This window comes from Dama dama, chromosome 23, assembly GCF_033118175.1.
Source record: "Dama dama isolate Ldn47 chromosome 23, ASM3311817v1, whole genome shotgun sequence".
Lineage (NCBI taxonomy): Eukaryota > Metazoa > Chordata > Mammalia > Artiodactyla > Cervidae > Dama > Dama dama.
The window spans coordinates 43,137,885-43,155,337 of NC_083703.1; the positions used below are offsets into that span (position 1 = coordinate 43,137,885).

A 17,453-nucleotide genomic window follows, 5' to 3' on the forward strand; every position below is an offset into this window, starting at 1 on the left:
AGGCTGCAGCATCGTGTATGACTGAGGGGAAATGACTGAGGGGAAATCAATAAAACTCTGAATATGCCCAACGAACACAGATTCAATCAACTCTACCCCCGAGGCTACAGATTCCATGCCACAGAGGAGACGGTGCTGCCGAAGGCACCGCTGTCAGGTCTGGCGAGTTCTGTCCCACAAAAGGTGGCCACGTGGTTTAGTGCCACCCCAAAGCTCCTAGAGCTCCCCACCAGTGAAGAATGTCTTCCCGGGATCAGCAGTTAATACTGAAAGCTTCCACGGCCGAGAAATGTAGAACCAAGATACTCGATTCTGCTCTAGGACAGGCTCATTCCACAAGGCTCATCCTCCAGTTCACTTCCATTTCTATTTTAGAAATAACCATGGAGGGGCTTCCCTGGAAGCTCAGTGATGAAGACTCTGCCTGTCAATGGAGGAGATGTGGGTTCCATCCCTGATCTGTGAAGATTCCACATGCCATGGAGCAACTAAGCCTGTGCACCACAACTATTGAGCCTGTGCTCTTTAGACCATGAGCCACAACTACTGGAGTCCATGTACCTACAGCCTGTGCTCTGCAACAAGAGAAGCCAGCACAATGAGAAGCCCGCACACCGCAACTAAAGAGTAGACCCCACACGCCACAACTAGAGAAAAAGGCTGAGTAGCAACAAACACGCAGCACAGTCAAAAATAAATAAACAAAAAAATAAATAAATAAATAAACAAAATTAAAAAAAAAAAAGAAAAGAAACGGAAAAGGGTGCAAATTAGTGCAGAGGTGCCCCTGTATGCCTCCCAGCTGGCTAACAAGAGGCGTCTGGTCAGTGCTAGGGTGAGACAGCCCAGACAGTGGTGGCCAGGCCAGAGGAACCACCTGGCCACTACTGGTAAAAGTCAGTAGGACTGCTGCAAGGGAAGGAAATGGGGTCAAGGGGTGCAGGGCCCCAGGCTGGCCTAAGGAAGCTCTAGGATCTGCCTGGGCTGGAACTTGGCTCGATCCTGCGAGCCTCCCTGTGGCCTCAGCCCTCAGCTTGTGACTCTAGGATGCCGGCTGGAACCCACACACCCAGCCCCTGTGTCCGCCAAGGACAGAGCACTGAGCATGCCAGCAGCCCGAGGTGGCAGGGCAGGAGCCGGCAGGGTGACCCTGCTCCGCATCACTGTCAGTTACAAGCTCTGCCGCACACAGAGGTCGGTGCACAGCCAGCGAGCCAGCACACAGGCCCAGGCAGCTTCCAGAGCCAGGCCCTCTGGGGTTTCCTGCTTTCCCAGCTGTGTTATCCACTGAGCATGCTGTCATTTATCAGCAACCACAAATGTCACGGGTGTGACTAAGAAAGGCCTCTGCACAGACATGCTCGGTAAACAGTGAGTAAATACATGAACGAACAGAAAACAACTGAGTCGGCCATCCTTTAGATGCTGGTAGGGTGGGAGGCCAGAACTCCTGGGCTGCAGGGGACATATCCAACCACCTGAGAACTATAAACACTGGGGCCACGGCCTATCCCAGGCACTGAGTAAAGAGCAAGAGCAAAGAGGTAGGGCGCCAACAAGGGAAGGGCTCTCCCAGCAGGGTTTTATCAAACTCCAGCTGCCCCACGGACTCTGGGCTTCCAAAGAAGGAAGAGATAAGGAAAGCGATCAGGGGTCACCAGAATGGCCAAGGGGAAGGAAAAAGAGGAGGCTGAAGGATGGCCATCCCTTGAAAGCTGTAGTGGACAGGCTGTTGCATTAACAACTAAGTAATTCAGATATTAACTCTTAATCTCCAAAAAAGGCCCAGAGCGGTGTGTAGAGAAGAGCATTTCTACACCAGCCTCTGAAATGAAACACTCCTTCCCACCAGGAGACAGTTCTGGATTCCAGGGGAAAGACTTCGAGAACCAGCTGTTATCACCCTGACATTGCTGGGGGCGGGGGAGTTGACTTTTGAGTGTAGGTTTTGAAAATATTTACGTTTAATTGTACAGACACACACACAAAAGACCAACAGGAAATAGACAACAATGTGACAGCAATTTTCTCTCAGCAAGTTTCATTTTCTTCTTCATGCCATTCAGAACTTTTCAGTTAATTTTTTGTTTTTACAAAAGTCATCTATTTTTTTGTTTAGGAAAAAATATATTTAAAGAAGAATAAAGCCTTAAATCATAGACGCTATCCCTTTGTCTAATGCTTATTTATCTGATTTATAGATTTAGTTTCAGATAGATTTGTTATGAAGTTAAGAATAATCATGTTTTGGGGCTCAAAAGATGGTTCCACTTCCTTCAACATCCAGATAGAAACCGACAGCTCACGAATCACACCCTGAGAAGAAGGAAGCTGCCCCAGAACACACAGGCCCTCCAGCAGAGCGAGGTGAAACTACCACGTTACTGCCCAGAAGACCCCATCTCCACAGGGGACATCTCCACAGGGGAGGGCAGGGGCCCTGACAGCTACCCCCCACGCAGCAGGCACAGGGTAATGAGCAGTTGGGGACAGGCGTCTCTCTGCGGGGGTGCAGGGCGGCCCTGTAAACCCCCTCTCTTCTGTGCCCGGAGCCCGAACAGGAGAATCCAGGAACATCCTGCCGTTTCATTAGGAAATCAACAGTGCAAAATTCATGAGCTGCATCTAAAGTGACCCCAATGATGGAGCTAAAGGAAACCAACTCAATTCAGAGAGCTGCTGGGACCCACAGTGCAGCAGCCCAGAGGGCAGCAGGCTACTGCCTGCCAAGACACCTGCCCAAGGTGCCTGGAGGTGCCCGCCGCAGGACAGCTGGGCAGGGCTGACTCTAAGATCTGCTATCAGGAAACCTGCAGCCTGTGGCCTCATGTTTGCATGTAACCCAGACTCTCTTCCACACTAGGCTGACTGGACACTTAAAGGACATTACAGTCAGAAAAACAGAACTTTCTTGATTTTAGTATGTTGTGAGCTCCTTCCAAGTTTGGGCTTCTCACAAGCAATGAAAACTCAGAGATAATAAATTCCTAGAAGTTTAGCCATGTTTCTGTTAGAAAAATCAAATCTTTCTTAGTATACTCACATGTGTTCTACACTTACTTCCAGACATCCAAATAAAATCTTCTATTATATATTTATTATATTTTATTATCCACCTTACTATCTCTGTTCCTCTTCCTCCTCTGGCTCCTCTTGATTTCTTGGCTGCCCCAGGCAGCGCATGGGATCTTAGTTCCTGGACCAGGGATGGAACCCAGGCCCCTACATTGGAAGTGCAGAGTCTTAACCACTAGGCAGCCAGGGAAGTCCCATCCTGCTCCTCTTTAGAGCACAAATTCCTTTTCAGCAGTGACATCCACTTTTCTGTGATCAAATCTACTGCAGACTTAACACCCCAAACTCATATATCCCAATGCCCTGCAGAGCCTACACTGGTGTTACTTAAGGGGAGGGGCCCCCCAGCCCCACCCTGCTGCCCCAGGCCAGTCATCACACAGGACACCTCAATACCTCCAGTCTGTCCTCTCCTCTCCCTCCCCTTCACCAGCTCCCCTGCTGCCTCAGAGCACCAGCCTGGTTTCCCAAGCCTCCAGTTCCCACACACAGAAGTCCAACCCACTCTTTGCAAACTGGCACAGCTCCAAGAACATAGACACCGCTTCACCTGCCCCAAATACTCCCTACACCCAATGGCAAGGCCATCACTCACGGGGCACTGCTGTGTGCCAAGCACCAGGTTCTATCCACCGACCCCCAACACTGCAGGTGCGGTCCCTTCCCTCCTGGCCTCATCTTGTGGGTGTAAAAAGATGTTCCTTATAATGATTATTCCTGGCAACTATACACTTTCCACTTCATAAACCAGATACTTCTACCCTTTTTCCTCCCACTTGTCCAAAAGTAAACATATAGCATGAAAAATAAAAACAAAAACAAAAAAAACAACTTTGGAACACACCAGGTCCAAGTTAACTGAAGGGGATTATAATCTAACTTCTAACCCTTACCTCTAAAGCCAGCATACAATTTCATAGGAAACAAAGCAGCATGCTAGGGTTTTTTAAGGGGAGAAAAAAAGGTGTTAGGGGTGTGTGCGTGTGTGTGTGTTTTAAAGAAAAAAGACCAGATTTGTATAGGGGTGTGTGTGTGTGTGTGTGTGTGTGTGTGTGTGTGTGTTTTAAAGAAAAAAGACCAGATTTGTGTGTGTGTGTTAAAGAAAAAAGACCAGATTATTTTTTCAGTCACTACAGTTTCAGTGATCACCTTTTCCAAGGACAGCTAACCTCCTAGACCGCACTACAGACAGAGCACCCCCAGTATGACAGCTTTAGAAGACTCTACGTGTCATCAACACTTCTACCCACCTCAGTGAAGAAAGACCCCCAGCCATGCAGCCATCATCTATGCACACAAACGCCAGCCCTAAGAGAAATGCCCTCATTACAAACAACCCTTAACTGGGAAGGGGCACAAGGAACCTTCTGGACAGTAGAAAGGCTCTACTTCCTGAAAGTGAAAGTCACTCAGTTGTGTCCAACTCTTTGTGACCCCATGGACTATACAGTCCATGGAATTCCCCAGGCCAGAATACTGCAGTGGGTAGCCTTTCCCTTCTCCAGGGGATATTCCCAATCCAGGGATCAAACCCAAGTCTCTTGCATTGCAGGTGGATTCTTTACCAACTGAGCCACCAGGGAAGCCCTACTTCCCGAGCTGAGTGGTAAAGATATAAATACATAAATCACTATGAACATGAATTCTTACTAAAACTAAAATGAAAATGGACACACAGCACTTACCGAAATTCAAGAAAATCAGTTTGGCCTGTATCCCAGGACATAGTTTGATGAGAAACGGAATGGCCACGTACAATCCCAGGACACAGAAGAGTATCTTCCTCAGTCGGAAGCACAGGCCCTTTCGCCTGCAAGAGAAAAGCAGTGCACAGGAGTGAGTCCACTATGGTTTAGTAACAGTATCGTCAAAAATCACTCACCAAGACCCACACCTACTGTGCCCAACAAGAATATCACTGAGGGCGAGAGCAGCCTCCCACCTGCGTGTGCCTTGTCATTTGCTCAGAACTCTACCAGAAGGGTAAAATTTGCTTCCTGAAAGCCAAAAAAACAGTCCTTCTGATTTCCTATGGGAGCCCTGGGATCCTTCAGATCTTCAGAAAGTGCCCAACCTCATGTCAGACTGTGGCTGCAACTTCCCCTCAGGAGAGAGGCTGCCTCTGGGCCTCTGATTCCCTTCCAGCAAGCGGGCATGGGCCCCCCAACAGAGGAAGCACCTACGCACAGAACCTGTCAAACCAGATCCCAGGAGGGAGCAGGGGGCGAAGAACAGGACAGTGGCCACGACTCCATGTTCTCATATTTCTGCCTGCATACCTACCAGAGGCCCCTGTTCCGGAAGCCTCAGACCAGGTCATCAGCCCAGGTCTCAAAACCCTCTCTAATCCACAACCAGCTCCAAGACTTTCCTCACTCTGGTCCTGACACCCTGTTAAAACGGGTTCCTAGCCCAGAGATCCTCAAACTTGGACTATGGGCCTCTTGACAACTGAAAAACTGAGGGCCCAAAAGACCTTCATATGATTTGTGTTTATCACTATTTGTTTTATGAGACATTGAAGAAAAATTTTAAATATCTATGATACTAAGTCATTCAATAATAATAAATAACCCATGACAAGTTAATATAATTAACATCTGTTATTTAAAAAAGATTAAATTTTCCAAAAGGAAAAATTTTAGTGAGAAAATTTTTTACAAATTTCTTCAAGACAAACAGCTTAGCAGAAGACAGATGGGTTCTGGTACGTGCTTCTGCATTCAATCTGCTGCAGTATGACACATCACGTAGCACCCGAAAAGTTCCTGGGACTCCACGAGAGATCAAAAGTGAAAAAGGCAACCAGTGCTACCACGAAATCTCTCTGACATCAAGGATCAACCTCAATGGGGATACTTATGTCTGCGCTATTTCAGAAAAGTATTTAAGGTGGTTTAAAAAATATACCTAGAGCTCATCAGTTCTAGGTATGTGAACTCATCACATGCAACAATACAGAAGGCTATAAAAGCATCAGGCTAAGTTAAATAAGACGGATACAAAAGACTACACACTGTATAATCCCATTTGTTAAAAATTCCAGAAAAGGCAAAACTACAGAGGGCAAGGAAGCCTGGCATGCTGAGGCTTAAGCGGTCACAGAAAGTTGGACATGACTAAGTGACTGAACAACAACAACAACAGGCAAAACAGCAGAATAGTGATCTCCAGGGCCGGGAGGAGAGGGAAGGAGAGATTACAATGGGTGCGAGGCAACTCTTGCAGTGATGGAAAGGTTCGTTATCTGGACTGTGGTTGTGGACACATGAATGCATACACTGGTAGATTTTATCACATGTAAATCAACACTCAACAAAGCGGACTGATATAAATAATACTTCATTCAGTACAGCTGATGACAAATACACATATTTGACAATGTAATCCTTTCACTCAATCACCTGGCTCATCCTCCAGTTGTTACTGAGCACCAGGTACTCCGTGGGCAGTGGACAATAAGGGCAGAAGAGGATGCATCTGCCTCTGTGCTGAGCTCTCAGCTCAGCAGGGCAGACGAAGGGCTGTGACAGCACACCTGCACAGGGTGATCTGACCTAGTCCGGGCTGCCAGGGAAGGGCCACTGGTGGAAACACTAAGTCAGGAATATAGGAGTTAGCCAGGTGGCGCAGGAGAAGTTCAAAAGGGTATCTTGGGACTTCCCTAGTGGTCCAGTGGTTAAGATCCGCCTTGCAAGAGGGGACGTGGGTTCCATCCCTGGTTGGGAAACTAAGATCCCACATGCTGTGGAGCAACTAAACCCACGCGCGCAAAAACTAGAGTGCCCACATGTCAGCTGCAGCAACTGAGACCGTGAGCTCTGGAGCGCCCACACCACACCTACTGAGCCTGCACACCACAGGAAAAGATCCTGCATGATGCAACTAAGACCCGACAAAGAAATAAACACATATTAAAAGGGCACTTAAAGTCCATGCGCAATCTACGCTTTCACTAACAAAAGGCATACGATGCGGTGGTTAAATGGAAGGCTGTGGAGTTAAGGTGATCTGGGCCAATACCCAGTGTGCCACTCACTACTGTCATACCCTTCTTGAACAAGAAATACATATATAAATAGAAATTTCAAAAAACTATGTATCTGCAGCAGTAAAGCTCTTCTACATGAAAGTCATTTTCTTCTGGATAGAGTTATGATTATTACCATACACATGAATCAAAATGACAAACGTTTCATTTTTGATAAATTATTATTAAGCATGGAAAGTAAGCTTTTACTGAAAACGCATCTCTAAATGAGATGGATTCCACCTCTTTCCCAGATGCATCATGTCTCTCTCTATATATATCACTTATTGATATAGAAAAGGGAAGGGTTAACATTAATTAAGGCAGGAGGAAAAGGGGATGACAGAGGACGAGATGGTTGAATGGCATCACCGACTCAACAGATATGAGTCTGAGTAAACTCCGGGAGTTGGTGATGGACAGGGAGGCCTGGTGTGCTGCAGTCCATGGGGTCGCAGAGTTGGACACGACTGAGCAACTGAACTGAACTGAACATTAATTCTAGTTCTGTTTTTTTGGTTTTTGAAAAATATAAATATTGAGAACTTATTCACATCAGTAAAAGGGAAAGGAAGTTTACTAGTATTACCAATTTTTCAGGGTTATATGCCAAAAAGCACACAGTGAAAAATACTCAAGCCCTTTTTCATTTTTGTTGACAGCTAAGAATTTGACACCACTGGACTTGTACCATTTTATGCAGTCATTAGATAGTCACTTAGTTTCTCAGCTTTTACCAAGAACTGAGCCCTCTCTTCCTCTGCGCCTTGACCTTGACCTGCTTTAGTAAGAATTCTGTTAAGTCACCCCATATTGATATCTCATCAAGCCCCTCATCCCCACCTTTGATGTCCAAACCACTGACCTGCCTTTGCAAGAGCCTCCCTACCCTTGACATCTCAACTGTTTCCATCCACTGACCCCCTAACACTACTTTCTGTCTGGAAATCCCAAGCTGTCTTCTCAGAAGGCACTCCAGACAGGACTGCATGCGAGACTGACCTTTCTACTGACTTCTCTGTCCATCCTGCCAGGTCTTTCCCCACCTTCCTACAGTCACTAGAGTTTTAGGCCTCTGTCTTCCTGGGGGGCTGTTAAGGGACTCAGGGACTTCACACAGCCTCTATCTGAGTATGAAAAGGAAAAAAATGACACACGGGAAACAAGTTGGGTATTTTACCCACTCAGCTGAGCTATGGAAACACCCAGACTGCTGCTTGGTACTTTTAAGAAGTCCCTGACCTGAAATTTAGTCCATTGCCTCCACAGATTACAAATTATGGGAAATGAAAATCTTAAAAGTTAAATATTGTATAAAAGCATTAGTCCTCATCTTGGGCAGGTAATCTTAAATTGTTCCATTTGGCCCAAACTAAATTCAGATAAAAAGACAATTAAAGCAGGGCAAAGACGAGAACCAACTCTTATGTTACCTAATCTGGTGAGCTTGGTTTGACTATGGTTATGCTGACTGGTGGCTCAGCTGTTAGGACAAGTGCAGTAACATGTCTGTGTGTGTGTGTGTGTGTGTGTGTGTGTGTGTGTGTGTGTGTAACCTACAGCTGACCCTTGAAAAGTGAGGGGAGTAGGGGTGCCAACCCTCCATGCAATTGAAAATGTGAGTGTAACTTAGAGCTGGTCCTCCATTTTTGCTATTCCACATGTGCAGATTCAACTAACTGTGGATCATGTGGTACTGGCATCTTTGGTGAAAAAACCAATCCATGTATGAGTGAACCCACACTATTCAGACCCATGTTGTTCAAGGTGCCACAGTATTTGTGATGTTTTCCTAGTCCCTGGGTGGTATTACCAAGTTAATTTACAAAATCCCTTAAAGGAGCTCTGCTCCAAATGACTTAAAGAGAAAGAAGTGCTAAATTAAATATTCCTAAAACTCCCAGACACATAAGAAACCAAATATTTTTCAAGTTCATGTATAAATAAAACCAGTTTAGTAGTGTCACTTTAATAAAAGCAGTTGTCCTCTTGAAATGGAGGGAAGGGGGCAGGGCACAACCTTTAAAAGATTGACAAGGCCATAGGACATGACAAAACTGGTTAGAACCAAGTAGACCCAAGACAGCAGGAGATTCAACTTTCAGTAGACCCTGAGCCTCATTACATACCCATTGTAATACATTAGCTAAATGACACACCAGCAAGCACCACACTTTTGAGGCTGACCAAAAAGGCCAAAAGTGGGTGGTGGCCCAATTCAAGGAAATCCCCACCCCTTCCCTGAAATAAATGGAATAATCCTCCCCCTCATTGTTGTTGTTCAGTTGCTCAGTCCTGTGACTCTTTGCAACCCCTTGGACTGCAGCATGCCAGGCTTCCCTGTCCTACACCATCTCCCAGAGTTTGCTCAAAATCATGTCCATTGAGCCAGTGATGCCATCCAACCATCTCATCCTCTGTCACCCCCTTCTCCTCCTGCCCTCAATCTTTCCCAGTACCAGGGTCTTTTCCAACGAGTCAGCTCTTTGCAACAGGTGGCCAAAGTACTGGAGCTTTAGTTTCATTAGCTTCCCCCCACTGTTAGCTTATGAGTTTACCCAGCCCACAAAAACGACATTATATTTTGGGGCCTCTTGATGGCCCACACTCTGAGAAGTGTGTTTCTTTCTTAGTTAATTCACTTCTTACCTATCACTTTGTCTCTCACTGAATTCTTTCTGCAAAGAGACATAAAGAACCTGGGCTTCATTAAGTCCTGACACCAAGTGTGTGACCTCAGTGAAAAGAGAGTGGTTCTTGACCAGGTCTGACTCCCTCACTTGAGTTCAAGTCCCATTTGTGGTGCACATCTCCACCCTGAGTTATTAGCATTAAGTATAACATGAGCACACTTTATTTGACAAAGAAACCCAGGTGGAGTAACAACCCAATATAATCTACTATTAACAGATTTTAAAAATTATAAATTCAACCTAAAAGTATAAGTAGATCTGCAGTGAAACTGCTTGAAATCCATTATTTCATATATGTCAAGCACAGCAATAAAACAATTAAAAAAATGAATTTAACTTTCTAAGGTTTTTTACCTTCTAATTTTTTTTGAAATCTGCCGAACACACGTGTTATAAAAATAATAAATAGGGAAATAACCTGACAATGGTTAGCTTATGGCAATTTCATGAACAATCCAAGTATAACTGTTAAGACCCAGTGTGTTAAGTTGATATAAGTGAAATAGAAATTGTATGAATGGATTTTTCAGCAATAGTTGACCCCCCCCCCCAGGACACAAAAGCCTTTCTGCATCTTCTGTTCCTAGGAAACAGGCTTCACTCAGCCTCTTTGACTTTCTCTGATTTCCAAAGGGCAGATTCAGACAGTTCCTACTCAGGGAACGGAGCCAAAGCAGAAACAGTGGAGGGGCAGTTAAGAACAGTGCAGCCTTGGGACAGGGTCCTGGTTCCGCCTCAAGGGATATCTTTGAGTTCAGAATCTGTATGTACTGCAGAGACAAAGGTCTGTATAGTCAAAACTATGGCTTTTCCAGTAGTCATGTATGGATGTGAGATCTGGACCACAAAGAAGGCTGAGCGTTGAAGTATTGATGCTTTTGAACTGCGGTCTTGAAGAAGAGTCTTAAGAGTCCCTTGGACTGCAAGGAGATCAAACCAGTCAATTCTAAATGAAATCAATCCTGAATATTCATTGGAAGGACTGATGCTGAAGCTGAAGTTCCAATACTTTGGCCACCTGATGTGGAGAACTGACTCATTGGAAAAGACCTGTTGCTGGGAAAGACTGAAGGCAGGAGGAGAAGGGGATGACAGAAAATGAGATGGTTGGATGGCATCACCGACTTGATGGACATGAGTCTGAGCAAGCTCTGGGAGTTGGTGATGGACAGGGAAGCCTGGCATGCTGCAGTCCATGGGGTCGCAGGGTCGGACATGACTGAGTGACTGAACTGATTCTGAGATTCCTTATGAAATGTTCTAGCAAAGGAAACTTTTAAAAGGCTTATGTGGTCAACTGGCATTCTTGATGCACCTGTGTAGGCCAATTTTTAAAAAAATCTGAATTTGAGTATCTTTGCTCAAAGAAAGACATGACTGTACAAAGAAATTTAATGTTTCAACAGAAAACTAACACACCCTGGTGGGTTATTTGGATTCTAGTCCTGTTCATTATCTTTGACCTTTTATGATCTGTCTGTAAACTGGGCTAGATCCTGCCCTCTTACACATTTTATCAGTCTTTACCAAACTCTCAATTCTTTGGTTTTCCTTCAAAGTCTGGTTACAACCCCCCTAACTAACATTTCTAATTTTCTACTTGATGCAGGAAAAAGCCAATTCTGACTCCATGATAGATCTGTTTCTTTGCTTTCTGTTGTTTTTGGTTTTATAACCATACATAATGGCTTGCCTCAGGGGACTCTGCCTCTCTGCCTTACAATTAAACAAAAAATGCCTTTATTTAGCTCACAGGGAGATAATCTGACCCTGCCCACCTGTGAATGGCTGTGAGAAAGAAGAGATTAACACATCCCCACCCCAGGCTGCAATGTGTTCTCCTAGAAGTTAACAGCACGACTTTTCCTTGACATCTTGGGTTGACCAACCTTTGAAAGTGAAAGTGTTAGCTTCTCAGTCCTGTCTGACTCTTTGCAAACCCACGGACTGTAGCCTGCTGGGCTCCTCTGTCCATGGAATTCTCCAGGCAAGAATACTGGGGTGGGTAGCCATACCCTTCTCCAGGGGATCTTCCAGACCCAGGGATCAAAGCCTGGTCTCCTGCATTGGCAGCCAGGTTCTTCACTGTCTGAGCCACCAGGGAAGCCCAGGGAAGACTTGACCAATCTTTCAGTACAGTTCAGTCGCTCAGTCGTGTCTGACTCTTTGCGACTCCATGGACTGCAGCATGCCAGGCTTCCCTGTCCATCACCAACTCCCGGAGTTTACCCAAACTCATGTCCATCGAGTTGGTCATGCTTTCCAACCATCTCATCCTCTGTCATCCCCTTCTTCGCCTGCCCTCAATCTTTCCCAGCATCAGGGTCTTTTCAAATGAGTCAGCTCTTCGCATCAGGTGATCAAAGAATTGTAGTTTCAGCTTCAACATCAGTCCTTCCAATGAACACTCAGGACTGATCTCTTTTAGGATGGACTGGTTGGACCTCCTTGCAGTCCAAGGAACTCTCAAGAGTCTTCTCCAGTACCACAGTTCAAAAGCATCAAATCTTTGGCGCTCAGCTCTCTTTATAGTCCAACTCTGTCATCCATACATGGAAAATTATTGCTTTGACTAGATAGACCTTTGTTGGCAAAGTAACGTCTCTGCATTTTAATATGCTGTCTAGGTTGGTCACAGCTTTTCCTCCAAGGAGCGTCTTTTAATTTCATGGCTGCAGTCACCATCTGCATTGATTTTGGAGCTCAGGAAAATAAAGTCTCTCACTGTTTGCATTGTTTCCCCATCTATTTGATCAATCTGTAGTCAAAGGTAAATAAATCTTGCAATTAGAGCTTCTGGTGAGGGTGGGTCAATACTCTCATCTTCTCCTGAGAGAACAACAAAATTGCAACTAGCTGCCAAACAACTTTCAACAGGAAGGCGCTGGAACCCATCAAAAAAAAAAAAGATACTCTGTGTCCAAGGACAAAGGAGAAGCCACAAAGAGAGGGTAGGAGGTGTGCAATCACATTAAAATCAAATCCCATACCAGAAGGCTGGGAGACCCACAAACTGAAGAACAAATAATACCAAAGAAGTTCTCGCACTGTTTCCCAAAGAAGTTCTCGCACTGTTTCGAAGGTTCTAGACCCCACATCAGACTTCCCAACCTGGGAATCCAGCAAAGGGACTGGGAATCCCCAGGGAATCTGACTTGGAAGGACAACAGGAGTTACAGAACTTCCACAGGACTGGGGGAAACAGAGATTTGTGGGGGTCACAAACAAAACCTTGTGCACACCAGGACCCAGGGGAAGGAGCAGTGACATCACAAGAAACTGACCCAGACCTGCCTGTGAGTGTTTGAGGGCCTTCTGCAGAGATGTGGGCCAGCAGCGGCCTACCGCTGGGGCACTGGCAGCAGCAATCCTGGGAGGCACACGTTGGCATGTGCCTCTTTGTTCGCCTTTATCCTTACTTGTGGGACTTCCCTGGTGTCTCAGACGGTAAAGCGTCTGCCTACGATGTGGGAAACCCGGGTTCAATCCCTGGGTCGGGAAGATCTCCTGGAGAAGGAAATGGCAACTCATTCCAGTATTCTTGCCTGGAAAATCCCATGGATGGAGGAACTTGGTAGGCTACAGTCCATGGGGTCGCAAAGATTTGGACACGACTGAGCGACTTCACTTCACCCTTGCTTACCATAGAGCCAGTAAACTCCAGGACTGGGTCGCCTCAGGCCAGACAACAGGGAGGGAGCACAGCCCCACTCATAAGAAGAAAATTATTAAAGATTAAAGATTCCTTGAGCATGGCCCTGCCCGCCAGAGTAAGACCCCAGTCTTCCCCATAGCCAGTCCCTCCTGTTAGGAAGCTTGCACTAGCCGCTTATCCTCATCCATCAGAGGGCAGACAGAAGAAGCAGGACCTACAATCCCATAGCCTCAAGAATGAAAACCACAATCACAGCAAACTAACCAAAATGATCACAGCCTTGTGTAACTCAGTGAAGCTATGAGCCATACTATGCAGGGCCACACAAGATAGACGGGTCATGGTGGAGAGTTCTGACAAAACATAGTCCACTGGAAAAAGCAATGGCAAACCACCCCAATATTCTTGCCTCAAGAACCCCTCAACACTATGAAGAGACAAAAAGATATGACACTGGAAGTTGGGCCCCCCAGGTCAGAAGGTGTCCAATACGCTACTGAGGAACAGCAGAGAAATAGCTCCATCAGAGGAAGGCCATGAAAAAGGCTGGGCAAAAGGGGAAACGACGCTCAGTTGTGGATGTGTCTGGTAGTGAAAGTCCAATACTGTAAAGAACAATATTGCATATGAACCTGGAATGTTAGGTATAGGAATCAAGTAAAATTGGAAGGTGGTCAATCAGGAGATGGCAAGAGTGAATGTTAACATTTTAGAAATCAGCAAACTAAAATGGATGGAAATGGGCGAATTTAATTTAGATAACCATTATATCTACTACTGTGGTCAAGAATCCCTTGGAGGAAATGAGTACCCCTCATAGACAACAAAACGTTCTGAACTGCAGTACTTGGCTGCAATCTCATAAACAACAGAATGCTCTCTGTTCTTTTCCAAGGCAGACCATTCAGCATCACAGTAATCCAAGTCTATGCCCCAACCACTAATGCCGAAGGAGCTTAAGTTGACTGGTACTACTGAAGACCTGTAAGACCACCTAGAACTAACACCAAAGACGTGTGAAAAGACGTCCTTTTCACCATAGGGGATACAAATGCAAAAGTAGGAAGTTAAGAGAAACCTGGAGTAATAGGTAAGTTTGGCCTTGCAGTACAAAACGAAGCAGGGCAAAGGCTAACAAGAGTTTTGCCAAGAGAACGCACTAGTTATAGCAAACACCCTCTTCCAACAAGACAAGAGACAAGCCTGCACATGGTTCAGCTGCTCCCAGAACCTGAGGCTTCACTTCCCACAGGCCCTCTGCAGGGCTGCTGGCACAAGTCCTCAGAGTTCCCTGGGCAATAAAGGCTTGGCACCTGCAACATTCCCTGTGCAACCCAGCCTGTCTGCTTCCAGACGGACAATTCCCATGCGCGGCTCTGACACCCAGTGGCTGACAGCTGTTGGGAACTGGCCACCCTCTCTTTCTTGGCAGTGTCATCTCAGGCAGTATAGCTACTGCTGAGATGAGTGCACCCAGCTCTTCAGCCCCAAGACTGGAGCCCTCCAGGCACCAACCCAGGAACTGCCTCTACCTCCATGGGCCGGATGAGCCACTCTCAGATGCACCCAAATAGGCAGACAGGCTGCAGTTCTGGGAAAACGTGTGAAGACCAGGAGGCAGGTGCCGGAGCGGCACTTGCTCCCCTCCAATTTCCCAACTGGATCGTGACTTGCTTTCCCGACTTACTGCTCCCCAGGCAGATGCTCCAACCACCTGCCCAATCCCTCTGCCAGCAGAGGGAACAGAGTGCTGGGTGAAGACTCAGAGCAAGGCCCCCTCCAGTAAAACACCCCCTCAGGCCGTGGGGGCCCCGAGATGAATCAAAAGCGTCTCTGTCACCACATTAGTGCGTAAAAGCAGTAGTCTGACACTTCAGAAATGACCGTGAACTCTGTGCAGCGTCAGAAGGGAAGCGAAGTGGAACTCAGGCACCGGGCAGTGGTGGGACGGCCAGCCTGCCCAGGGTGGACCCCACCCAGGCCTGGCAGCTCAGAGTCAGACCCACCTCACCCTAAAGCCCTCGGGCCCCAGCCCACATGCACTCTCCTAGCAGTCACAGGACCTACCTGTTCAGCTTAAGTGGTGTCCCGCTCCCGGCCCCCAAGGACACATCCCAAGGAAGGGAGGCGGGTCACGGCGCTCTGAGCTCAGTGCTACCCAGGCCTGGGGCTCCTTGACTGTCACCAGCTCAGAAAGGCCGCTGCTGTCAGCTCGTGCCCAGAACTACGTGGCGGTCATCAGACATGAGCACTGTTATCTCCGGCTCTGGGCCTTCCTAGGCCACAACTTTCCCCTGTAGTTAGGGGCGGCCTAGTGACTTGCTTTGGCTCAGGAAACACGAGTGGAGAGATCCGTCCCTTCTGGGTGGATGCTTCAGCAGCAGCAACAGCCCACAAAGCAGAGCGAGAATGTGTGGAGCAGAAGGCCTGCCGGCCTGGCTCCTCGGCAAAGCCGGCGAGAAGAGTCCACACCGGGCCCCCAGCGGGTAAGAACCACCAACCAGTGAGCTGAGGGTTCTGCTCCATGACCTGGTCTGCCCTGACAACACTCGGGTCAGATCAACAATATGCAAGCCTGAAAGGACTGAGCTCCCAATCTGTGTGTCTTATGTGTCTCCGGGTAGAATCTCCCAGGCAAACCAAACTAACACGTCCAGAGCTAAATGACCTCTCCTTCGGCTCTGCTTCCCCTCCAGTTTTCCATCTCAGCAGATAACCTGTGCCCACGGCAAACCCTTAGCAGTCATTCCTGACCCTTCTTCTTGCCCTACCTCCACTTCCAACGCCACCAAGTCTCCAGAACATTTCAAATCTGTCCACCTCTAGTTCCCTTGCCTGCTGCCTCTCTGTCCAGGCCAACCACATATCTTGCCTAAACCAGCAGCCCTAAACTTTTTCGATTACACATTCAATCAGTAACATTTCTGAAGCATGCCCTCAATATATATGTACATATTAAATTATGCACATGTATAACTGGGTGGTTAATATCTGAATATGAACATAATTAGAAGTCCCAATATTTCCTTCCCATATCTTAATGACTGTCTCACCCACCTCCTGGGTGAACCTACCCACTTCTGGAGATCAATGCCTTGGCCTTTGGAAGAGACTTCTTAAATGGAACCACCCCCAACCTCCACCTGCCTGCTACATAGCCAGAGAGAGCCTTTGAGTCTCCTCAAAAGGAGACTTGGTCATAGCACTGCCCCCCGTAAACAATAAGATGCAAGAGCATCTGAAACAGGTCCCAGGAACACTGTGCACCTCTGACCTTTCAGCCCTCAGTCTCCAGCACAGGCCTAGTGCTTCCCCACTGCCTCGGACCTTCCAGCTATGTCTCGGGCATAGGTTTAGTTGCTTCCCCACTTCTGAGACCTGTCCACATCCCCAGCCCTGTGTTCCCTCCAGGTTTCACCTTCAAGGCTATTTGCTCCAAGGTCTCCTTGGCTGTTTATTCTAATTCCTCTTACAATCATTATATATTAAGAATATTACCCCTCTGTCTGACATTATATATATTAAAATATTTTCCTCTACCATTTGTCTTTTTAACTGGGAATATTTATAAGAGAACTTCTAACATCTTTTCTGTCCTTATTGAAATACATGCAAATTTAGAAAAGGATGCTGAAAATCTCAGCCTTCTTCCTCAGCTCCCTGAGAAGCGGTGAGCTCAAGGGCAGCCTCCCCACTCTGACCACCCTCTGCTTACCACCTAGTCCCTGGTCCCTAGTCCCTGGCTTGCTGTTTGCAACTGTGGACAATCTGTGTTCCCAGGACCTACTCATGACCGTGCACTCTGCCATCCCTACAGGGAAACTGAGGCAGACTGATCCCAAACAGAACTACATTAAATCTATTTGGGAAAGAAACACCATCTTTGGACTTCCCTGGTGATCCAGTGGTCACAAATCTGCCTGGCAATGCAGGGGACATGGGTTGGATCCCTGGTCCAGGAAGATTCCACATGCTGCAAAGCAACTAAGCTCCTGCACCA

The 17,453-nt window shown here is 46.8% G+C and overlaps 1 protein-coding gene across 1 annotated transcript in view; it reads right to left on the minus strand.

Moving 5' to 3' along the window:
- ABHD12 (abhydrolase domain containing 12, lysophospholipase) overlaps positions 1 to 17,453 on the minus strand; it is a 56,368-nt gene that overhangs the window by 18,854 nt on the left and 20,061 nt on the right. The window contains exon 2 of the mRNA XM_061126510.1: positions 4,761 to 4,885. Coding sequence (XP_060982493.1) covers positions 4,761 to 4,885 — 125 coding nt within the window. The remainder of the gene's footprint in view (positions 1 to 4,760; positions 4,886 to 17,453) is intronic.